We start from the raw sequence: 24,825 nt of genomic DNA, 5'->3' as shown, positions 1-24,825 counted from the left end.
ATTTTTCTATTTATCACTCAAAGATAATATATCGGCTGTGGGGCCGGGTAACTGCTGCATATATTTAATACTTATATATTTTAGTCCATCTTCAATTTGAAAGTGGTGCCTGCCTGCTAGAACGGAGCTTTCCACTCGAAAGCAGAAAAATGGTTTGATGAAACGAAAGCTTGGCCGCACAACTTAAGATACTCCTCTCTGAAATAGGCTATATAACTCCACTTCACTTTGCACACCATAGGCTCTGGCTCGTGGACAAGCAAAATCCATCCTTTTTGGCCCCAGGCAAGAGTTCTGCGGAACTTCCCAAAATGTAATGTCATATTCATCAATCCGGCCTGAGGTCCACACTTTCCGTAAAAATTGCACAGCTTAGACCCTTACCAGTTTCCAGGAATAAGGTGAGATCGGCGACATAGGAAAAAAAACGGGACTAAACCAAAGTGTTGCTCTCGCAACACAATTATTCCGTATTTGAAGGGTTTCCCCCTATCAAATACAGCTAAAGCGTAAAGAGTTTTTAAGCATAAAGGTATTGCGGAAAGGGCAACCTTGTTATATAGATTGATTTCCGCACCTGATAATTATGCTCTTTACACTAACGTTTGAATTTTATCCCAACTCATTAATAAGGACTTCTAAATCACAAGGGTTACTTAGTTGGACTATTAAGGAGATTTTTTTAAGTAATAAATAATAATTTATCCTCAAGAGTGAGGTGTTTAGAAGACGCAATGCCCTTCATATACCTGAGAGGGTTATGAGCTATGGAATTTGCCCTGAATTTTTACACGCATCATTAATAGCATGATTACATTAAGTAGCATTAGTGTAAGTACACTAAGTAATAAATAACAATTTAGAATGACGACCGAGGTGTTTAGGAGGGGGAACACTCTTCATATGCCAGCAAGGCCCATAAATTATGAAATTTCCCGGTAATGTTTGCCTGTAGTATTTTCATGTTTCCAGTTATTTTCGTGGTTTGATGAAGTTAGTTGTAGATTGTAAATGTAAGAAATTGTATATTATGTATTTATGTTAGTCTGTTTTAGTTTTATATATTTTTCTGAGTTTTAGTTTCTAGTTACTTTTTTCTTCTTTATTTTTTACTCCGAAGACGCCTTGTTATATACGGGCGAAACATTGTTTTTTTTTTTTTTTTGTTCTTTTTTCTCTTCGCTATCATTTACTGTCATAGACCGTTTTCCGTCTTTATATTCATTTCTTTGTTCTTGTCACGGCTGGCAAGTTCGTCTTTAGATCTTTTATGCTTAGTATTTGTTATTGAAATGAATACATACTTTTTAGCTTAAAGGTAGACCAATCGACATCAGATCAAGAGACCACCGGCTCTGCCATGTCCCCTGATTTTACTCAGAAAAAAACGAACAGCTATAATATTTTAACATAACATAATTTTAGCGTAAAATTACTAAAAACATTTTTATCAAATAGTCATCTTTGTCCCTAACGTAAAGGGCGAAAGCGGAATATGTTTTTTTTACAACAACAACACCAGTATTACTTGCAAAACAAATTTGAGTATTCATTTCTTCTGCTGTTTAATGCTTTTGAAAGATTGACCAGCAAATAAACATTTTTGAATTGTTTTAATTCGAAAACGTTCAGAAAATAAATAGAAAAGAATTGTTTTTCTAACTGAAAGTAAGGAGCAATATTGAAACCTAAAACGAACAGAATTTATTCTGCATATGAAAGTGATTGTCCCCTCCTCAACACCTCGCTCTGTATGCAAAAGTTGTTTCTTTTTTTAGTAGAGTTGTGTGAAAGAGTCAAACTTTAGTATAAAGTGCAAGGTGTTGAGGAGGGGACAGCCCCTTTCATATCCGGAATATTTTTTGTTTGTTTTAAGTTTTAATGTCGCTCCTTACTTTCAGTCAAACAAACTTCTTTTTTTTATTTAATTTACGAATAAGAAGCAAAGTAAAACAAAGATCATCTATGCATCCTCTATGATCTTTGGTTCATCCCGTTAAACTAGATCCCTTATCTATTGCATTTGCTGCCAGGTAATAAAACAGCAGAATTATCTGCAATATTCTGGGAGTGGCAATGGAGGTCAAGATGAAAATTTTAGAGAGCGTCAGGTGAACAATAGGCCATGAATTGCAACTTGAAGAGGATGGCCTGAAAGAAAGTTTCCATTAGTCAAGTCTCCAATGTGTTTAAAATTGTTGGCACTTTGAGCCCCCTGGCTGACGAAAATCTATCCCGGATAAAGAAGCAATATCGAGTGAAAGAAACGATTGAATTAGGCTATTAAATATTGTTTCCGCATTATTAAACAACAACTAAGACTTTTGTTGGGGTATTGGGGGTTAGGTGGACTTAAAATGGGACGTGAAGAAAGAGGCAGAATTATATAAAAAGAAATTATGAGTCAGGGCTTTAGAATGGGATAACCAAATCCTAAAAAATTAAGCTGATCAAAAATATGGTCTCAATTTTTTTTTTCCAATAAGCTTGGAATTGATCTTTGTAGACCTATGTAGCTCCATCAAGAAAACTAGCTTCAAACTAATGTTTGTTTGTGGTACCCGAGATTGGGTCTAATTTTTTTTCTAATTGTCTTGTATTACTATCTAATTATTTGAACTGGTGTAAGTGGATCTCAATGAAAATAAAAATACAAAAATTTAGATTAGATGTAATCGGTATGCAACGCCTCAAATCGGGACAACAAGTTTTGTTTTCTCAAGTTGGTTTTGATTAACAGACAAACAAGAGGATTTCAGTGATCACAAAATCACATGATTACAGTGAGCTACAGAAAAAAAGATTACATCAATTCAAGACCCCAAAAACAAAAGGCTTTTTCACTCTATTTTATCTCTGATTGGCCAACAGCTTACCGGACATTTGTATTTGGTCAAATTATTTTACCGGTCTGCGTTATATAGAAAGCTATCCCGTCTAAAGCCTTAAAGTTTTGATCTTCCAGGGATTTCTTGCAGCTGAAGTTGAAGAAGGAAAGCCATGCCTGTCTTGTGGAATTAAGTGTAAGGGATTCAAGCCACATCCATGGAGGTACGTTAATGCATTGTGAATTCCTTGAAATTATCGTAACTTATGTCAAAAAAGGACTAAGAAACGCATTGCTAATCAGAATATTCTATAAGAAATATTAGTCATCCTGTAATATATATTTGTTTTCGGCATATTTAGTTATAATATTCAGATAAATTTCTCAATTGTTGTAAGTGAGAGGTCAGCAACAACCAAGAAATAGCTTATATCGGGTGATTCATGCCAAGTATGGTGAAACTACGTTAAACATGGCGGAACTACACCGTGTATTTTGGAGGCTATGTCCCACGTGGTGGAGCTGTAAAAACCATAGTGGAACAGTATGGTACTTATCTCCCTCCGAAATGCACATGAGCTGGTGGAAAGTGAAAACTCTTAGGCCTGTTTCAAAACTCATGAGTTTCACGATAAGAAGTCGTAGGACTGAATCATCTAAAATGGTGACAGAGGAAGGTTTGATCCGATAGTAGCAATATATAAAAAAAAGGTATAACATTGCATTATTCTCTAGAATGCCTAGAATAGGGATAGTTTTCTTTACGGTAGGTCAGTAGGAAGAGTTTTCTTTAAAGTTAGGTCAAAATAATTTCACTCGACTTCCTCTATGTCTACCTCTTAAGGAAAATCTGTTTCTAAGATTCGTCTTCAATTTAATAAACGCAAAGAAATGCTTCTTTATAAAGATTTAGTTTTCTCATCTGCGATCATGTCCATACTTGATTATAACCCCTTAGAATACAATGATAAAAAAAAATATTTCTGCTATATCACATAACAATTTCATTCGGACACCACGTGGTGTCCAGGCATCCCTAAGTACAAAGAGGCATCCCTAAGCACACCTGAAGGCACCCCTAAGCACAAAGAGGCCCCATATCATTTTCCAGTTTGCATGAAGATTCCTTCCTTCATATTATCCTCACATTTCTCATCCATTGTATCTTCTTCTCATCTTTTTTTTAACTCAGATTTTTTTTTTATACAGTGATCACTCTTAGTAATAAGTAAAAGTGTGACACATCTTTCTTACTATCTATCACCCTCTCATTTCTAATATCTTTTTTCTTCAGATTAGTTTTTTTTTATTTTAATGCTAAGACCAGCATAATGTATTTATGAGCAGACCTCCTCTCTCGAAAAGGGTGTGTTTTTTTTGCTTGTGATTTTTGTTTAAATTTCCCTCCAAAGACTTTTCATTTATTTCATTTTGTTGTACATTTAGCTCCAAGCGTGGGACAAAACCTTAAAAATTATGATACGGGAAAAAAAATGCTTATTTCCTTTTCTCAACCGGAATTGTATTCTTTCGGGCAAAATACCCTCAAACACTCATTTTTAAGTTTAATTTGAAAATTTCTTTTATTTGCATTTAGCTATACCAAGAGGAGGGCAATATAATCTGGATATTGGATTGGAGGGCAATAGTCTGAATGTGTTCATGAAATTATGGATGCTAATAAAAACATCTACTTTCAAATTCTTGTTTATCATGACTGTCTTTGCAGGTTATTTTCATTAAAAATTCCATGAAATGACTTTAAATTTTTAACTTTATTGTACGTTTAGCCTAAGGCGGAGGACTAAACCGCAGAAATTCCATCTTTTAGCCAAAACAGAATTTTATTTACTGGCCCCACGGAACAAACCACCATATGTGTGTGACACCAGGGCATATTTACCAGCCGTAAATGCTCAAAACGTGGACATAAACTATGGGAATTCGACATCATAGGAAAAAAAATAATTATTTTCAAAATAAAAAATTTTAAAACCATTAAACAGCTTGACCCGGCTGAATAGTAGCCAAAACTATAAAAACAAAAAAATTTCGATACCAATAGCCACATCATCAAAAGCTATGAGCCTGAGAAAATTTGCCTTATTTTAGAAAATAGGGGGCAACACCCCCTAAAGGTCATAGAATCTAAATGAAAATCACACCATCAGATTCAGTGGGTCAGAGAACCCTACTGTATAAGTTCCAAGCTCCTATCTACAAAAATGTGGAATTTCGTCTTTTTGCCAGAAGGCAGATCACGGATGCGTGTTTTTTTTCCAGGGGTGATCGTATCGACCCAGTGGTCCTAGAATGTTGCGAGAGGGCTCATTCCAATGGAAATGAAAAGTTCTAGTGCCCTTTTTAAGTGACAAAAAATTGGAGGGCACCTAGGCCTCCTCCCAAGCTAATAATTTTCCCAAAGTCACCGGATCAAAATTCTGAGATAGGAAATTTATTCAGCATAGTTGAAAAACCTTATAACTATGTTTTTGGGGACGACTTACTCCCCCAGTGCCCGTGGGAGGGGCTACAAGTTACAAACTTTTACCAGCACTTACATATAGTAATGGTTATTGGGAAGTGAAAAGACATTTTCAGGGGGATTTTTCGGTTAGGGGGATGGGCTGAGAAGAGGATGTTGGGAGAACTTTCTATGGAGGAATTTATCATGGGGGAAGAAAATTTCCATGAAGGGAGCGGAGGATTTTCTAGCATTATTTAGAAAAACAATGAAAAAATAAATATGAAAAAGTTTCTTTCAACTGAAAGTAAGGAGCAGCATTAAAACTTAAAACAAACAGAAATTATTAAGCATGTGAGGAATTCACCTCCTCCTAATACCTCGCTCTTTACGCTAAAGTATTTTTAGTAATTTCATCTATTTATTCTACGACCTTTGTGGTTCAAGGGTAATTCTTAAGGAATTGGTACACAGTTTTAGCTTTAATGTAAAAAGCCAGGTATTGACAAGGAGGTGAACCCCCTCATATACGTAATAAAAAACATGTGAATAAAGAATTTCTTTACGTTAGCTAATTTGTAACAAAAGTTTCAGTTTAAAGTTTTAGTTTAAGCTCCTCAGAGCTTAAAGTTCGCCCTCTATGCCAAAGTTTTTTACTGCTTTAAAAAGTAGAGTTAAGAAAAAAAGTCAAACTCTTTCTTGGGCATTCATGAGCATATTTATGACCATCCCTACAAGAAGATTTCATTCGACCAGACTAGCTTCATTTCATGTGGCAAGGGTTTGGCCCAGCAATGGTTTGGCAATACCAAGAAGTTCTTGAGATATACAGTTATTAAAACTTAGTTTTGGCTCTGACCAGAGATACTTGTTATTTAAAAAAAGTGACTATAATATCGGTCTTGTTCCGACAAGAAGCTATTAGTTTATTTCAAGTAAATCCTAAATCACTTCCACAATTACGAGGGGACACGCGTTCCCAGCTCATCAGATCAAAAACGGCTAGTGTAACCGAAGCAAAGTTAAAAGAGGGCAGAATCTGACGCAGTATTTCACGAGCTAGCCAGGTTAGTTCAGCTTAACTTGCGCATGAAAAGCAAATTTTATCAGTTCGGTCAATGATTTAGCTTTGTCCCAGTAGTGGTATTTATGTTTTTTAATCGTAGAATTTGATGAATGGTTCGTTTTTGAAATTAGTATTTTTGGCATTTGCCGTTTTCAATTCTGCTAATATTTGTTTCTTTTATTTTATGATTCTCCACCCAGTTTTGTTCTTAAGTTTCTTAAGGTTTATGTTTATGTTTTTTTAATTTTTTCAATTTTGGATTTATTTTTTTGCATTCTACATTATTTTTTTCACCCCTTTTGTGTTGTTGATAGTTTCATTCAGAAAATCTTTCTCGTATATCTCTGAAGAAGAGAGGCGATTGTATTTTCGAAATATTAATTTTGTTAATATAGTTGTATAAAGGGTCTAAGGGGTACTGTCAAGGTATGATTAACATTTGGAAACAAATGAAATATGAAAAAAAAAATCCTTTAATATTTTTTGTAGCATGTAAACAATTTTTGAGTAGTGTTCATAGCTGTGTTGGTCTCCTCAGTAGGTTGAGATCTTACAATGGTCAAATCTTAGGTCTATAATAGGTGAATGTTTCTATAATGCAGGGGAATCTTCCCTATTCTATCAAATAGGGAGAATTTCATAAAATTCTGAAAGTAAGAACTATCTGAGAAAATTCTCGGCGTACTTTGATTTTTGATTCTTCCAGTTTGTGAATCTATGTTTTTCTATTTCTATTCTACGTTGTTTGTTTTCCTACCCTTTGTTTTAATGCCATTTTCATTCAGAAAATATGAACATGTTTCCTTCTGACTTTCTCATATAGCTTTGAAGAAGAGAGGCGGTTGTGTTTCGAAAAATTCGTTTTGTTTCATCCAGTTTTATAGCTGGACTTATAAAACCCATTTTCACTTTTCGTTTTTTTTTCGAAAGGCCAGTGTGGTGTATAAAATTATCTTTAAAGAAAACATAGTTACAAAATAGCAGGTGAAGTAAATAAGAAATGGTGAAGTAAATAAGTAAATTAGTAAATAAGTGAAGTAAATAACAAATAAGAAATGGTGAAGTAAGAGGAGGCATGGTGGTGCAATTTGGAGGGAAAGTCAATAGTTAAATCTGTATATTCATGTTATCGATGGCTAAAATAGAGGTGTTTCTATTATTAAGCGCATGGTCGGAACTTTTAATGTGGTTACTATTACTTTACAAAAACTTGTTTGAATTGAAAGAGTGGATGGGGTTAATAAGAAGGAAAAGATTGAAGTAGGAAGAGTAAAATTTGTAAAGAAAATTCAACTTCGAAGCATTCTTAAAGATTTTTGGCCTGTCGCTAAGATGTCTTGTAATTATCACTTTCCTTATGAATGGTGAAAACATGTCAACCTTCTTATTAGAATACTAGGGTATTTACAAGAATATTTTTTGTAATTATATATATTTCAGAAATACACTTATCAAAAAGTTCGTGAATATTTCTATTTTCATGGCATAAAAAAATAATTCGGGGGATTTTTTTCCCGAGAAAACCAAATTTAAACATGGAAACTTGCCATGGAGGGATTTTCTGGGGATCAGGAATTTTCCATGGAGGGGACCGGGTTTTCCTGTCATTATTAAAAACAATCAGAAATTAAACAATAAAACATGTATTTTTTTTCAACTGAAAGAAAGGAACAACATCAAAACTTAAAGCAAACAGAAACTATTACACATATAAGTATTCTTTAAAGTTCTAAAAAGACTCTAGCATAAAGATTAACGTCACGAGGAAGGGACAATCCCCTCAATTATGTAATAGTTCGAGTTCGTTTTAAGTTTTGATGCATCTGCTTATTTCCAGCTGAAAAATCGTATTCTTTTATTTTAATTTATTAAAAAAATAATAAAAATAAAAGATTTGACAGGAATAAGAATTAACTTAAAAGATATCTATAAAGAAATAAGATAACTCTTTTTGCATACAGCTTTTATCGACCTTAATTTAAATAAAAATCGGAGTTGAAAATAAACATGAAAAGGATTTGGAGCATAGAGAAAGTAGGAGGAGTTGAAGTGGAAGAATGAACCCTTTCGCTCATTGTAACACGAAATCAATTTCTTTTTTTTTGTTTGAGAGTGCCAATGAGAGCAGTTCCAGCACAAACTTGTTATCCAATAAGTTAAAAAACCTTTTACGAGGATAAGAAAAGAAACAAAAGCTAAGAGCTTATATGGCACTTGTGATGAGGTCAGAAGAGCCAAGAGCTCATATGGAATGAGCTCTAGAAAAATTCTAAGAATCAATGGATTGATTTAAAAGGACAATCAGACATTTAATGCCGTCGGTATTTAAAACAAGAGCTCTAAGACACCAGGTTCTTCTAAATATCAAAATTCATTAAGATCCGATCACCCATTCGTAAGTTCAAATGCCTCATTTTTTCTCGCCCTCCAGCCCCCCAGATGATCGAATCGGGGGAACGAGTGTTATCAATTCAATTTGTGCCGGTCGCTGACACCCCTACAATTTTCGTCGTTCTAGCACGTCCAGAAGCACCGAACTTGCCAAAGCACTGGAAATCCCCCCAACTTCCCGAAAGAGAGCGGATCCGTTCTAATTATGTCAATCACGTATCTAGATTTTCTGCTTGTTCTTCCCATCAAGTTTCATCCCGATCTCATCACTCTAAGCGTTTCCCAAGATTTCCGGTTTCTAAGATGTCAGTTTCCCCCATCTAACCCCCTATGTCCCTGGATCCAACTCGAATTAAAAATGGAGCATCTGAGACATAAGATCTTTCAATATATCGAGTATCATTAAGATCTGATCACCCATTCGTAAGATAAAGATACCTCAATTTTCACGTTTTCAAAGATATCCGGTTCCCCCCTCCAAATCCCCCACTGTTACCGGATCTGGTTAGGATTTATAATAAGAATGCTGAAGCACAAGATTCTTCTAAATATCAAATTTCATTAAGATCTGATCACGCTTTCGTATGTTACAAATAACTCATTTTTCTAATTTTTCCAAATTACCCCCCCCCCCAGTTCCACAAAAGAGCGGGGATTCGGCCCGGTTATGTCAGTCACGTATCTTGGACTTGTGCTTAGTCTTCCCATCAAGTTTCATCCTGATTTCTCCACTCTAAGCGTTTTTCAAGATTTCCGGCTCCTCCATCAACTCCCCCCAATGACATTGGACCCAGCCGGGATTCAAAGTGAAAGATCTGAGTTACGAGGTGATTCTAAATATGAAATTTCATTAAGATGCAATCACTCGTTCGTAAGTTAAAAATACATAATTTTTTCTAATTTTTAAGAATTATCCCCCCCTAACTCCCCCAAAGAGAGTGGATTCGTTCCGCTTATGTCAATGAAGTATCTAGGATCTGTGCCTGTTTTTCCCACCAAGTTTCATCCCGATCCCTCTGCTCTAAGCGTTTTCCAATATTTTAGGTTTCCCTCTCCGACTCCCCAAGCGTCACCGGATCCGGTGGGAATTAAAATAAAAGCTCTGAGATACGGTATCTTTCTAAATGTCAAATTTCATTAATATCCGATCACCTGTTCGTTAGTTAAAAATACCTCATTTTCTCTAATTTTTCCGAATTAACCATCCCCCAACCTCCCCCCCAGATGATCGAGTCTGGGAAAAGACTATTTCTAATTTAATCCGGTCTTGTCCCTGATACGCCAGCCAAATTTCATCGTCCTAGCTTATCTGGAAGTGCCTAAACTAGCAAAACCGGGACATACCGACCGAATTTGCGGTTGCTATATGTCACTTGGTAAATACCAAGTGCCATAAAAACTTGCATGTACTCAGTTAAAATTCATAGGAGATACAATCAGGTATAGATATAATCAAGGTTGAAAAAAACATTCCTATTAGCTAGGAAAAATTAAAGTCTTTTACAACTGAAAGTATGTTACGAAGAATTTTTCAGGCTGAATCGTCCGCAAAATTTTTTAGCGAGGACGGAATTGCCCAAAGAAAATTTTAAGGAGGAGGGTTTGTAGTTTATGTGGGATGAATTTTCCACTTAGGATTTTCTCGTGAGAGGAGGGAATTTTTCAAGGGGGTGAACCGGATTTACCGTTATTATTTGAAAAACAATCAGAAATCAAATTAAAAAAAAAATTCTAAACTGAAAGTAAATAGCATTAAAGCTCAAGGAACAGAAATTATTCTGTATATTAAAGAATTGCTCCCCTCCTCAGCTCCTTACTCTTTACGCTAAAGTTTGACTGTTTGATACAATTTTTAAGAACGACTCCTGAAACACAAGGATCATTTAATTAGAATAGAAAGGTTCTTTAAAAGTACTAGAACTTTAGTGTACTAGTGCTCGTGCTCCTTACTTTCAGTTCAAAAAACTTGTTTTGTTTTTTATGATGATTGTGCGTACTTTTGTTATGAATTGGTAGTAAGGCTTGTGATTGGCAGGCCTAAGTAGTTATGACGTAGGTTAATATATCTGACATGTGTTGCCAAGTCGGGCTGTTTTCCCCCAATTGAACTATTAAATTTTCAGTTTTGTGAGATAAGTTAATAAAAACCCGTGGGGCGGGTTTTGGGGCTACGATGCTTCAGATTTAGCTACTTTTGGACTTGAATTTTCTTGAAACAAAAAGAAAACCTGTTGGAAACCTTGAAACCTCCTTTGGAGTCTTTGGCCAAAATATTATAGTTTGTCTTTGATTGTGGGTACCACTTCTTATTTGCGAATCTGACCGCTAGATGCCAAAACGCTCCTGAACTTTGAATAAACGTCGAAACAAATTCAAATAATAGTTAATGAACATGACTTCGATAAACCTGTCTTCAATCTTGCACTTTTTAAGGCTTGAGCTACTGTCCTGTTTTATAGCACTTTACTTTGGTCCTTGTTTTAGATTTAAGGTAAAGGTTAAGATTAGGGACCTTTATAATGAAGAATACACAGAAACTCCCAATGGAACGAGAACCTACAATATGAAATAAATTGTTTATGTCTTGCTTCTAATTTGAGATGGTTTTTAAGATGAAGGAATGTAAATAAGTTATTAAGGGTTTTTAGTCTTGTCCGTTTCAGTGGTATACTTCTCATTTCAATCCGACACCATTTTTCAGGGTCTTCAAGCTATTTTTTTGAAAATTGTGGGAATTTGTTTTCGCACACCACATTTCCTTTGAGGCTTTACCTAGGTAATAGTTGCCATTCTTGACTCAGTATTGAATAAGAATTTTTTCCTACACGCTGCATCCACGATTGGGACGTAGTAGTTTATTCTGTTTGTAACATCTCCCTTTAAGAAGCCTGTAAGCAAAGAACTAGTCACTTATAAATGAATGAGTGACTGTATTTAAAGCCATTATTCAGGCCGTATAAAAACATGTACAATAACAAACAACAAACAAACTGAATCATGTAACACTTGACTTAGACCCTTTCGGACAAAATTTTCAACTTTACTATATTTACTTTAGACGTCGACTTCAAAATTCCGAGAAGGGGCCCACAACCACCCACCCTAAGAAAGCTCTCTCTTACTTCTTTTTTTCCCTGACACTGACAAAAGAAAATGGTCCAGTCCATCAAATTCACCGCAAATAGGGCAAGTATTATGATGATGATCGATTTGGCGTATCTATGTTCATCCATTACTATTTTTTTTATATAAATTAAATAAAAAAAGTTTTTAACTGCAAGTGAGGCGCGAAGTTGAAACTTAAAACTAGTTTCCCTCCAATTTTTAGTTACTTAAAAGTGCAACTAGATCTTTTTTTTACGAACGCTTTTGTTAGTAATAAACAAACGTACCTTACGAATTAACTTACGTAACGAAATTCGATATTTGTGTATTTGTGTTACGTATATGAGAGATTTCGCCCCCTCGTCAATACCTCGCTCTTTACACTAAAGCTTGAATTTTGACCCAATTCCTTAAAACTGAAACCTGAATCACAAAATCCGTAGAATAAATAGTTGAAATTACTAAAAAAGTGTGGAATGACACTTTTTTGACAAAACTGACTGACGTGGACTGACAAAAACTGAGCATGGGAGGGGACCAAGATGCCCTCTGATTTTCGTTCACTTAAAAATGGAACTAGAACTTTCAATTTTCGTTAGAATGAGGCCTCTTGCGACATTCTAGGACCACTAGGTCGATACAATCACCCCTGGAAAAAAACAACAACAAAAAAAAACAAACAAATAAACACGAATCCGTGATCTGTCTTCTGGGAAACAAATACAAAATTCCACATTTTTGTAGATGGGAGCTTAAAACTTCTACAGTAGGGTTCTCTGATACGCTGCATCTGATGGTGTGATTTTCGTTAAAATTCTCTGACTTTTAGTTGGTGTTTCTCCCTATTTTCCAAAATAAGGCAAATTTTCCCAGGCTTGTAACTTTTGATAGATAAGACTAAACTTGATGAAACTTATATATTAAAAATCAGCATTAAAATGCGATTCTTTTGATGTAACTATTGCTATCAAACATCCGTTTTTTACAGTTTCGGTTACTAATGAGCCGGGTCACTCCTTACTACAGTTCGTTACCACGAACTGTTTGAAACCGTTGCTTTTTGTTTAATTGAATAAAAAATAAGTTTATTTTAACTGAAAGTAAGGAGCGACATTAAAACTTAAGACGAACAGAAATTACTTCGTATATGAAAGGGACTACTCCCTCCTCAACGTGTCAACGGTGGTGACTTTAGGAAAATAATTAGCGTGGGAGGGGGCCTAGGTGCCCTCCAATTATTTCGGTCACTTAAAAAGGGCACTAGAACTTTTCATTTCCATTAGAATGAGCCTTCTCTTAACATTCTAGGAAACTGGGTCGATACAATCACCCCTGAAAAAAAAACAAAAAAAAACGCATCCGTGATGTGCCTTCTCGCAAAAAATACAAAGTTCCACAATTTTGTAGATAGGAGTTTCAAACTTCTAGAGTAGGGTTCTCTGATACGCTGAATGCGATGGTGTGGTTTTCTTTAAGATTCTATGACTTTTGGGGGGATGTTTCTGCCTATTTTCTAAAATAAGGCAAATTTTCTCAGGCTCGTAGCTTATGATGGGTTGAACTTGATTAAAATTATATATTTGAAATCAGCATTAAAATGCAATTCTTTTGATGTAGCTATTGGTATCAAAATTCCGTTTTTTAGAGTTTTGGTTACTATTGAGCCGGGTCGCTCCATACTACAGATCGTTACCACAAACTGTTTGATTACTCTACAGGAAAGTTTTTATGATGTTTGTCTTGATTTGAGTTTTCTGCTGAAGTCACAGTTTTGAAAAGTCCAAATCATATCGGTACCTAATTTGGAAGTTACACTCGTCATTAATGTCATTATTTGTTGTTTCTTTTTAATTAAAATTTGTATTTGAAGCTCTCTTAGATGGGTTCTAGGCGTTTAACCCCCCTGAAAATACATCCCTGGGAAATAGCCCCCGGAAACTGACCCCTGGAAAATACCCCCCTCCCCAAGATAAATACCCCCTACGGAAAATACCCTCAGTAAATACCTCCCCCCCCCCCCCGAGGAAAATACACCCCCACGGAACCCCCCCCCCCATCCCACCCTGGAAATACTCCTCCCCGTGGAAAATAACCCCTCCCCTCGGTGTATAATATACTTTTATATAATACACAAGTACCACAATTGCTTCCCTACGGGAAATAAAGAAACAGAACTCAAATAAAATTCTCAAATTCGAAAAGCCTTATTTTCCACTGGGGTATTTTTCGCGGGGGGGGGGGGTATTTTCCATGGTGGGCTATTTTCCAGGGGGTATTTTCCACGGAGGGTATCTCTTAGAGATTGTTTTCCTGAGGGTAAACACTGGGGGTGGACGCCGGTTGCCCCTAGAAGACGTCTTGTGACTCTGAAGAACAGTATTTGAAAAAAAACTCTGTTTACCGGTGAGTTTTTTTTACCGTTTTTTTCTTCTTCTTCGCTTCATAATGCCATTACAACATAATGGCTTTTGTTATGGTATTTAGGAGTTCACTAGTATGGTGTACTGTTCTGGTAGAGTAAACATGCAATGTGACAGGCCAAAGATAGCTAAATCTCTTGACTGTCTCACTGAAAATACTGACATGTCCGCCCAGTGTCTGTAACCTGCTTCCTCAAAAAGTCTTCTTAGATTTTAATTCTTGTTCCATCATGCAGAGTAAGGTCGTTTCACTGGACTCTTATTTCGCTTTTGACTCACACCTATGTTTATCTGATATCTGATATGTTTATCTGATATGTTTATCTGATATCTGATATCTTGATTGCGGTTTTTCCCCGTTTCACCCATCTAAGTCGAACAATAAATATTTGAATTGATAATTATATTAATTTTGCCTAAAGAAGGGCTAAATTTTGGGCCGTAATAGCATTAACTGTTTTTGGGCTAGTAATTATGCAGGTTGGGGCTATGCGTAGAAAATCGGACAAAAAAAGGCTAGGTCCCCAAAAAAAAACTTGACGTTCATACTCTTGGTCTCCTTAAAAACAGAAACATTTAAGCCATATCTGAGGGGATTCAAAAGCTGCAGTTTGACGTCTCTTTTGAAAATATTTGTTTATACCCTCCAAGCTTATGCCCCCTTTTCAACAAATCAAGCGCTATCTATTCCCTTACCCTATTGTTTGAATATTTGGTGTTATTTTTTCTCATTTTCAGAATGTCTGTGTCCTCTTTTCTCACTGACAAAAATAGTCAAAAACTATCTCTTATAAATTGATAACAGTCTTCTTGAAAACAGTCAAAATTATTTTTCAGTTTTTTTTCCCCCTTCATAAAATTTGTGGGACTGTTCTAGCCTGTCACATTGGGAATTAGGATTACCACGCTAAGTGACTTCAGGGATTAATGCGCAGTGGAACAACTTCTGGTGGCTATTATATCAAAAGCAGCATATTTTGATTCGACTGACCAGACTAGAAGCAAAATCAAGCGTGAATTCTTCAATAATTGCTAAATGGAAGCTAACTTGTAGCATAACTACGAGTTTTTGTATGCACAACCGTGTTGCCAATGAAATCGAAACATAATCCCAAGATTCAGTTGTGAAAAATAACAAAGGCTTACAAAAAAAATGTCGCAAGATACTATAGATAATAATAATCTACATGAAAATAGTCTTCTTTGAGCAAGTGGGAATTCCTTCAAAGTAAATAAATCTGTTTTGTTACCTGTTGATGGCAACATAAAATCAAAATGTTGTTGTTATTGGAGGAGTGACTAACAAACCACAAGACATCAAACGATTAAAATATATTTCACAAAATCCCAAAATCAGGTTGGAAATCCCAAGGTCTTATTGAAAGTCTAAAGGTATCCTGTGCATTAGTACCTAAGGAATAGATTGATGCAGGCTACTTATTCCAAGTGGATATCAGAGCAAATATGTGCAAATGATAATTTCTTTTTCACATACAAATTAATTTATATTTCTAAGAATATGGACACTCAACAAAGACAATTTGCGCTGCTAAGCTTTCAATTAGCACATCCAGCGAGTTAATTTGTAGCTCCAAAATCTTATATTTGGAATATTCTAGTTTTATGAGAAAATATTTCAAATCAGAATGTCAGAAAAAACGCGACGTTTTCTTTGTGTATTACTTTTATTTCTAATGCTCGACTACCTTCTCAACCTTTGCTAGACTGTGGTAATTAGGTGGAAACAAAATAGTAAGAAAAGGTGGATCCAGTTATATGTTAATTTCAATGGTCAAAACGATTAGAGTAGATTCTGACAGAAACAGTAGAGGAATTAAAATCCATAAAGAGTAAAAAATATTTTGTAGAGTACTGGAAAACTAGAAATTTTTTTTAGTTATCTGTTGTTTTTTTACTGTTCTTTGGAGGCAGTTGACTGTCTTAGAAATTCTATTGGGGGACACGCAATTTTTTAAATTCAAAGCATACACGTTTGCAAGTTTTTTGTTGTTGTATGTGTAAGGAGGGGGAATTATAAAGAACAAGTTTTTTTTTTATCAAGTATTAGTTTGAATAACAAGGACCCAGAAACTAGATAGATTCTTGGACTTGGAGTGAAGGCTCTCTAATTACGTCTTACGTCCCTAACCCTAATTTCAAATCATTAACTGCTCCTGTTAGTTGAAAAAAGAACTTACCACATTTTGTAGACAGAAAAAACTTGTCAAGTTTCTTAAGATCTGAATACGACAGTAAAAAAGTATAAATCTTTTTGTTTGAGATGGATAGATGTAAATCTTTCAAAGAATCCCCCTCAGGGCCTAAAAATAGGCACATAAAAGTATGACTATCGAAGGAGACAATTGACATTTACAGCGGAAATTACGAATTCATTGCACCAAGTCTCTGTCAAGAGACAAGAAGCCAATCATCCCATCCAAAAATAACTTCCACAACTTCCTAGTAGCTATTCACTTTTGTTTAGACATGGGGTAAATTGCAATATATAGAACGTAAGCCTCCTCTAGTTTCTTGATTATAAATGACCAAAATATATTCCTAACAAAAGAAATTTATATTCAATTTATTCATTAATTTTTTGATTCTTATTTTTTGTTTTTACGTAAATCTTTTCACAAGAAAATATCTTATAATTTTTGTTTGCGTAGAAGCATGATGCAAATTGAATTCAACTAACAAAATCTTTGTTTAATTATATTACAACACGTCAATTTGTGTGTTTTGAATAATAAAAAAAATGGTTTTTCAAAGGATTAAAGGCAACACCACTAAGTATTGGGTCATCGTTCTTTCTCTAGGAATCTTGAGGGTTTTACAGTGTTTCCTGGATTTCCGTATATCAAACAATTCGTGGTAACAAACCGTAAATAGGGAGAGACTCATTCCAATAGTAACTGATCCAGTTGATTGGCATAAAAAATAATTTTGATACCGATTAATACATCAGAAGATTTGCCTTCTTATGCTAATTCCAAATACGTAAAATCTATTAAGTTTAGTGTTACCCATAAAAAAAATACGGACTCAGAAAATTTGTCCAATTTTCGAGGAAGGGGAGTGCCTTTCAAAAGTCAAGGGATCTTAATGAATAACACAGATCAGATTCAGACATCAGATAGCCCAGATATATAGGTTTCTAGCTCGTATCTACAAAAATGTGGAGTTTCCTATTTTTGGCCAGAAGGAAGATCACGATTGTATGATCACGTTTATTCGTTTTTGGTTTGTTTTGTTTTTTCTTGGGTGATCGGGTCGAACAGATCGTCCTAGAAGATTGGAAAAGGACTTTTTTTTAAAATGAGAGTTGAATGCTCAAGCACCATTTTAGGTGGCCAAAAACTACGAGGGCAACAAGCATGTCTGTTTTTTCTCCTAAGACAACAGATCAAAATTTTAAGAATGCCGTTTTGTTCATTATTGCTTAAAAATCCAATAACTATGCCTCTAGGGATGACATGACCCCCTACATGCCATGGAGAAAGAATTGTAAATTATTAAATTTTCCAATTGTTTATAGTGTTTGTTATTGGGGAACATACAGGCCTTTTTTTGGAGAGGGGATTTTTGGCCTGGGGGGGGGGGTCAACAGAGAGATTTTTCTTTAAAGAGGAAAGTTTTAAAAGAAGGATTTTCATTGAGAAACTTAAATTGGGAAAAATTTGCCGAGAATAATATCTGAAATTCTTTTTATTTGTCATGCTTTCTCTTTGGCGACTCAAATTTAGAAAAGTAGATGTTCCGAGGGACTTGTCACCAAGCAACTTTTCAGCGGGCAGCAGAATGTATGGTAATTTTGTATTTGGGGATTTTCAAAGCAATTTCCCAAGTGAGGGAGGGGGTATTCCCGGGATGATTTGAAAAATGGTCAAATCTTAAACAATAAAAAAAGTAGCAAATGAAATTATGGGAGATTTTTCAGGAGTGAATGTAGTAAATTTTTCAGGGGGAATTTTCAGTGAAGGGAGTATTTTCCAGCGAGATTTAACACGGGAGAAAATTTCAATCTTGTAATTTTTCATTGGGCAGGATTTCCCACGGAGCTGGAGACACATTTAGAGGCACATTTCCTTGTATTATTTGAAGAAAATTAGAAATTAAAATAAAAAAAAAAAACAATTGTATCAAACAGTTCGTGGTAACGAACCGTAGTAAGGAGCGACCCGGCTCAATAGTAACCAAAACTCTAAAAAATGGAATTTTGATACCAATAGCTACATCAAAAGAATCGCATTTTAATGCTGGTTTTAAATATATAAGTTTCATCAAGTTTAGTCTTACCCATCAAAATTTACGAGCCTGAGAAAATTTGCGTTATTTTAGAAAATAGGGGGAAACGCCCCCTAAAAGTCATAGAATCTTAACGAAAATCACACCATCAGATTCAGCGTATCGGAGAACCCTACTGTAGAAGTTTCGAGCTCCTATCTACAAAAATGTGGAATTTTGCATTTTTTGCCAGAAGGCAGATCAGGGATGCGTGTTTATTTGTTTTTTTGTTTTTTTGTTTTTTTTGTTTTTTTGTTTTTTTTCCTTTTCCCAGGGGTAATCGTATCGACCCAGTTGTCCTAGAATGTTGCAAGAGGGCTCATTCTAACGGAAATGAAAAGTTCTAGTGCCCTTTTTAAGTGACCAAAAAAATTGGAGGGCACCTAGGCCCCCTCCCACGCTAATTATTTTCCCAAAGTCAACGGATCAAAATTCTGAGATAGCCATTTTATTCAGCGTAGTCGAAAAACCTTATAACTGTGTCTTTGGGGACGACTTACTCCCCCACAGTCCCCGTGGAAGGGGCAACAAGTTACAAACTTTGACCTGTGCTTACATATAGTAATGGTTATTGGGAAGTATACAGGCGTTTTCAGGAGGATTTTTTTGGTTTGGGGGAGGGGTTGAGAAGAGGGGTATATGCTGGGGGAACTTTCCTTCGAGAATTTGTAATGGGAGAAGAAAATTTCCATGAAGGGAGAGCAGGATTTACTAGCATTATTTAAAAAAAACAATTAAAAAATAAAAGTGAAAAAGCTTTTTCAGCTGGAAGTAAGGAACAGCAACAAAACTTAAAACAAACAGAAATTATTACCCATATGAGGGGCTCACCTCCTTCTAATACCTCGCTCTTTACGCTAAAGTATTTTCAGTAATTTCAACTACTTATTCTACGGCTTTTGTGATTCAGGGGGTCATTCTTAATGAATTGGGATAAAATTTAAGCTTTAGTGTAAAGAGCGAGGTACTGACGATGGGGTGAATCCCCTCATATATGTAATAAAAACATGAGAATACAAAAATTCTTTACGTAAGCTAATTTATAAGTTACGTAAATCTTTTACCAATAAAAAGATTCGTAAAAAATTAAAAGTTCTAGTTGCCTTTTTAATTAACCAAAAAATCGGGGGGCAGCTAGGCTTCGTCCCCCGCTCTTTTTTTCTCAAAATCATTCGATCAAAATTATGAGAAAGCCATTGAGCCAAAAAAAAAAAAATATGCAAATTTCGTTTTGATTATTCCTCTGCGGAGAGCCAAAATCAAAACATGCATTTGATTCAAAAACGTTCAGAAATTAAATAAAAAAAACAAGTTTTTTTAACTGAAAGTAAGGAGCGACATTAAAACTTAAAACGCACAGAAATTACTTCGTATATGAAAGAGGCTGCTTCCTCATAAACGCCCCGCTCTTTACGCTAAAGTTTTTTTACTGTTTTAAAAAGAAGAATTGAGCGAAAGAGTCAAACTTTAAATCATATTTCCACGATTAGTTGTTTATAAATCAAATTTTTACAGGAAAAGTCTCTTGCTTAATGCTAAATCTGAGTCAACTTTCTAATTTTCGTTTTTTTGCTGAACAGAAATATCGAAATTTGAACATTTGAATTGGATATCTGACAATCTAAAGATTAAAAAAAAGTTTCAAATCTTTACAGCTTGAAATCCCAAGAATTGAAAACACCAGTTTATACCTTTCAAATATAAAAACAACAAACACATAATTTTTTGTTTCTTAAGTAGTGCTTTAACTCATATACTTAGCTTGAAGCACATACCTACATGCATCTTTATTAGAGTTCATATTTTTCTGACGATTTTGGCCTTTATTCGAATATTTTAGGATGAATAGAAGAGGAAATACTAGCGAAGAGCTTTAAACTGACAGGACTCTAGACTGACAGTTCTAGCCATTATATGCCTTCACTGAAATATTGAGGTAGACATCGACCGTTTAATAAATAGAGTAAATAAAAAACAAGCTTTTCAACTGAAAGTAAGGAGCAACATTAAAACTTAAAACGAAAAGAGATTATTCCGTATATGAAAGGGTCTGTCCCCTTCTCAGCGTCCCGTTCTTTACGCTAAAGTTTGACTTTTTGTCACAGTTCGACTTTTTAAACAATAAAAAACTTTAGCGTAAAGAGCGGGACGTTGAGAAGGGGACAGACGAATATACAAGTTGTATTTTTATCCTCATTTTCTACTCTTCATTACTATCATAGTTATTAAGAGATGCCAGAAAGTTAGGTGATATGCTAAATGGTTTGACCTATACACATTGTCACAATAACTTCTATTTTTGTATCAATTTTTTACACCATTTTAATTTTAACAGATGTAATGGAACTTTAACCCTCACCGGATTTTAGACTAAATTTACGACCATTTCCACTACCTACCTACGACACATAATTGTCGAGGTTCCCTTTAAACTACAGGTATTTCTTTCTTCGCAAGTTTATTGAAGAAAAGCTAATGTACACTCCCCCCCTAAAGGAAATCCTGGATCCGCCCTGGCTAAATCCTTAACGTCTGGTTCTGGCTACTAGCCTAATTTTCTGCCTTAACCGTAGTGATAATATTCCTGGACATAGCTACAATCCCTAAAATGGGTTTAACTGATATACCGTACAAGGATAGGATCTTCATTGAAGCCTTACTATCGGTTAAATCAAATACCTGTTCAGTTGAGGACAAAAAGTGTTTGATGTCCTAGGGACTACTCAATTATTAATTTAAGAGTTTAAATATGGTCAACACATCGCTTTCCCTTCCTAAAACCACAAAGTTCTGCACCTAAGACTTTAGCTACAGAATCTCCAAATATATGACAAAAGTATCCTCATACTAAGCATTTTGATTCCAATAGAAACCAAGCTAATGCCAGTATACTTACCACACTTACTCTCATTACCTCTCCTTTGAAACGGATTAGTTCATGCTCACTCAAGCCACCTGGTATTTGTACTTTTTCAAGAATCACAATCATAATTTTTCAGTAGTTTATCTTTATCTTCGCTGCCATCTTATTTCAAAACTCATTTACTGCACTATAAGTATCTGAGGCGGGGTACCTGATCTGTTAATTTTTTTAGCACTATTACTAGTACTGTCTAGAGGTCGTATTTTGATGCGTTATTAGAAGCCGGAACAGAACTAGAACGATTGGGATAGTGGCAGAGTGGGCGTAGCTGTGTTGGCCTCTGGTGGCTTGTTGCAGCAAAGAAATTGTAATAATAGTAGTAGTAGCAGTATCAGTAGTAGTTGTAGTAGTAACAGCAGTAGTAGAAGTAGTAGTAGTAGTAGTAGTAGTAGTAGTAGTAGTAGTAGTAGTAGTAGTAGTAGTAGTAGTAGTAGTAGTAGTAGTATCAGTAGCAGTTGTAGCTGTAATAGTTGAAGGAGTAGTAGTAGTAGTAGCAGTAGTAGTAGTCGTAGTAGTAGTATCAGTAGTAGTTGTAGTAGTAGTGGTAGTTGTAGTAGGAGTAATATTTGTATTAGTAGTAGTAGTAATAGTAGTAGTAGCAGTATTATTATTATTATTATTATTATTATTATTATTAGTAGTAGTAGTAGCAGTAGTAGTAGTAGTAGTAGTAGTAGCAGTAGTAGTAGTAGTAGTAGTAGTAGTAGTAGTAGTAGTAGTAGTAGTAGTAGTAGTAGTAGTAGTAGTAGTAGTAGTAGTAGTAGAAGCAGAAGAAGAAGAATTAGAAGGAAGAGGGTTATTTTTAATCAGGTCATTAATCTTGTAGTTTGATTGTTTGACGCATTTGCTTATTTAGCTGTGGGTAAACTATTTGATGCTTCGGTTAATTTGCTAGCTAGAAGATGAAAATAGATAAACACCCGCCCCCTTTATAACCTGATACAAAACCAGACAACTTAACTGTTTTCTTCTCTTTTTTTTAGTCTGGATTTATTTGACATTATGAACCAACTGCTTTTAAGATTTGGACACAAAATCGAACAGTCCGGGAAAGACGAGAAAGATGCGGCTCAATAGAAGCCGAAACTCTAAAAAACAGAATTTTTAATATCAACAGATATATAAAAAAAAAAAATAGCTCATTATGATCATTCCAAATATAAAAGATTATTTAAGATTTGTGCTACCCATAAAAAGCTGCGAGCCTGAGAAAATTTACATGATTTTCGAAAAAGGGGAGAAACACCGTCTAAAAGTCAATCAATCTTTCTGAAAATCACATCGTCAGATCCAGCACAACAGAGAATCTTACGGTAAGGGTTTCAGTCTCCCATATGCAAAAATGCGGAATTTTGTAATTTGTTTCCCAGGGTTTATCCTATCGACCCAATGGTCCTAAAACAGCGAGAGAGGGCTCATTCGAACGGGAATTAAAATTTAAATTGCATTTTCAAGTGATACAAAAGATTCACGGGCAATTAACATCCCTCCCACACCCCTTTTTTTCCCAAAATCATCCGATCAAAGTTTTAAGTTTTTAAGATGTTTTAAGTTTGTCCCAATTCTTTGAAAAAGACTCCTGAAACACAAGGGTCGTTTAATTAGAACAACAAGAAGATTTTTTTTTAAATACTAAAAGACTTTTAGTACTGTAAGGGGTTTATTAATAGAGTATTAATTTTAAAAGGTAGGTCACGTCAGTTTTGGGATGAAGGATTAACTCACTCCCTCTCTGTTGTTGCAAGTCTGAAAGCATGCATGGATGCGATATCTTCTTTGATCTCTTTTATTAATACAGAACTATATATTATTATTATTTTTATAATTATCATCATTATTATTATTGTTATTATTATTATTATTATTATTATTATTATTATTATTATTATTATTATTATTATTATTATTATCATTATTATTATTATTATTATTATTATTATTATTATTATTGTTATGACAGATTACCGAAGATTGTCCTTTTTGGCCAACCGTCTGGGGCTACACGGAAAGCAGGTTGTCCTTGTCTGGGTTGGGAGGATGTCATAAATAAGGATTTAAAGGAAATGGGAACTTCCTGGGAGGGTGTAAAGAGGGAGGCTTTAAATAGATTAGGTTGGAGGAGGAGCGTGCGTAGCTGTGTTGGCCTCAGGCGGCTTGGTGCTGCAGTGAGTTATTAGTAGTAGTAGTAGTAGTATTATTATTATTATTATTATTATTATTATTATTATTATTATTATTATTATTATTATTATTATTATTATTATTATTATTATTATTATGCTGCTAAGCTAAGGATCAAATCACAAGCTATCTTCTGTTTGCTATGTTGTTCACTCTCTCACTCATTTGTCCAACCATTAATTAATATACACACACACGCACATATCGAAGTCATTACCTGGTTCACACGTCTCTGTTGTTTGCCAAAACTTGGATGATTAGGTGTGTAACATAGGCTTTCCTTTAAGAGAGCCAGTCACCGCAATCGCGGTTTGGAAGAGCGCCACCCTGGACTCAATCAGTTTGCCAAAACCACAAGAAATTGCCCTAGGCTCTGAAAACGTTAGAATATGAAATACGGAACCCTGGAAAAGTCTAATCAGTTCTGCGTCAGTGAAAATTGGCCGTTCGACTTACTTGTTTTCTCAAGGATAATCTCTAAGGAAACTTCTAAGGTAATAGTTATGACTAAAGATATGCAAGTAATAAAAACTCAAGTCCATGGTAGTTTCAGTAGTTCTAAAATATGAACCGAAATCTAATAAATATTGATGATTATAAGCGCTAGACAAACACAAAAAAAAGCTTATTGTTGTTCTATAATACGAAAACAAGTCAATTAAGAAATTGGAAAAATAGTATTTGCTTTAAAACTAAAAGATGTCCAATTCATTACACTTGTAGGCTCAATTTATGCTTCATGAAAGGCCATGAAGTTCTTGCCCCCTTTCCCTCTATAAGGTTCTTATAATGTATTATGAACTAAAATGAGGTCTTTGAGATAATATTCATGTTTTAGGTCTGGTTGTAGTAAAACCAAATTGAAACGACTGTATGTAATAATAATAAGCTATAGATAGTATCAGTTATGTGAAAACACCTTCTAAAACCTTTCAAGTGCATTACTGATTATAGGGTTAAGAGAGATGCTCCTGAAACAAATTTATTACCTTTATATAAAGTGAAAATGAGACTTTTAAGCAATTGAGAAATTTCGGAATAGTAAACTAAAAACATAAAGCTGTCCAAGAACACTTTCGAGATATATTCTGGCTGTTTAATATTTCAGGATAGGTTTTTTTGCAAGAATCCGAAATTTCAATAGGCATTACTTATAATATT

General features: G+C 34.9%; 1 protein-coding gene across 1 annotated transcript in view; it reads left to right on the top strand.

The window, feature by feature from the left end:
- LOC136042256 (prickle planar cell polarity protein 3-A-like) overlaps positions 1-24,825 on the top strand; it is a 236,940-nt gene that overhangs the window by 14,163 nt on the left and 197,952 nt on the right. The window contains exon 2 of the mRNA XM_065727202.1: positions 2,966-3,051. Within this exon, the coding sequence (XP_065583274.1) occupies positions 2,966-3,051 (86 nt within the window). The remainder of the gene's footprint in view (positions 1-2,965; positions 3,052-24,825) is intronic.

This window comes from Artemia franciscana, unplaced genomic scaffold (genome assembly GCF_032884065.1).
Source record: "Artemia franciscana unplaced genomic scaffold, ASM3288406v1 PGA_scaffold_89, whole genome shotgun sequence".
NCBI classification, from domain to species: Eukaryota; Metazoa; Arthropoda; class Branchiopoda; order Anostraca; family Artemiidae; genus Artemia; species Artemia franciscana.
The sequence above is the reverse complement of the archived record's forward strand: the minus strand, read 5'-3'. Positions and strand labels throughout refer to the sequence as shown.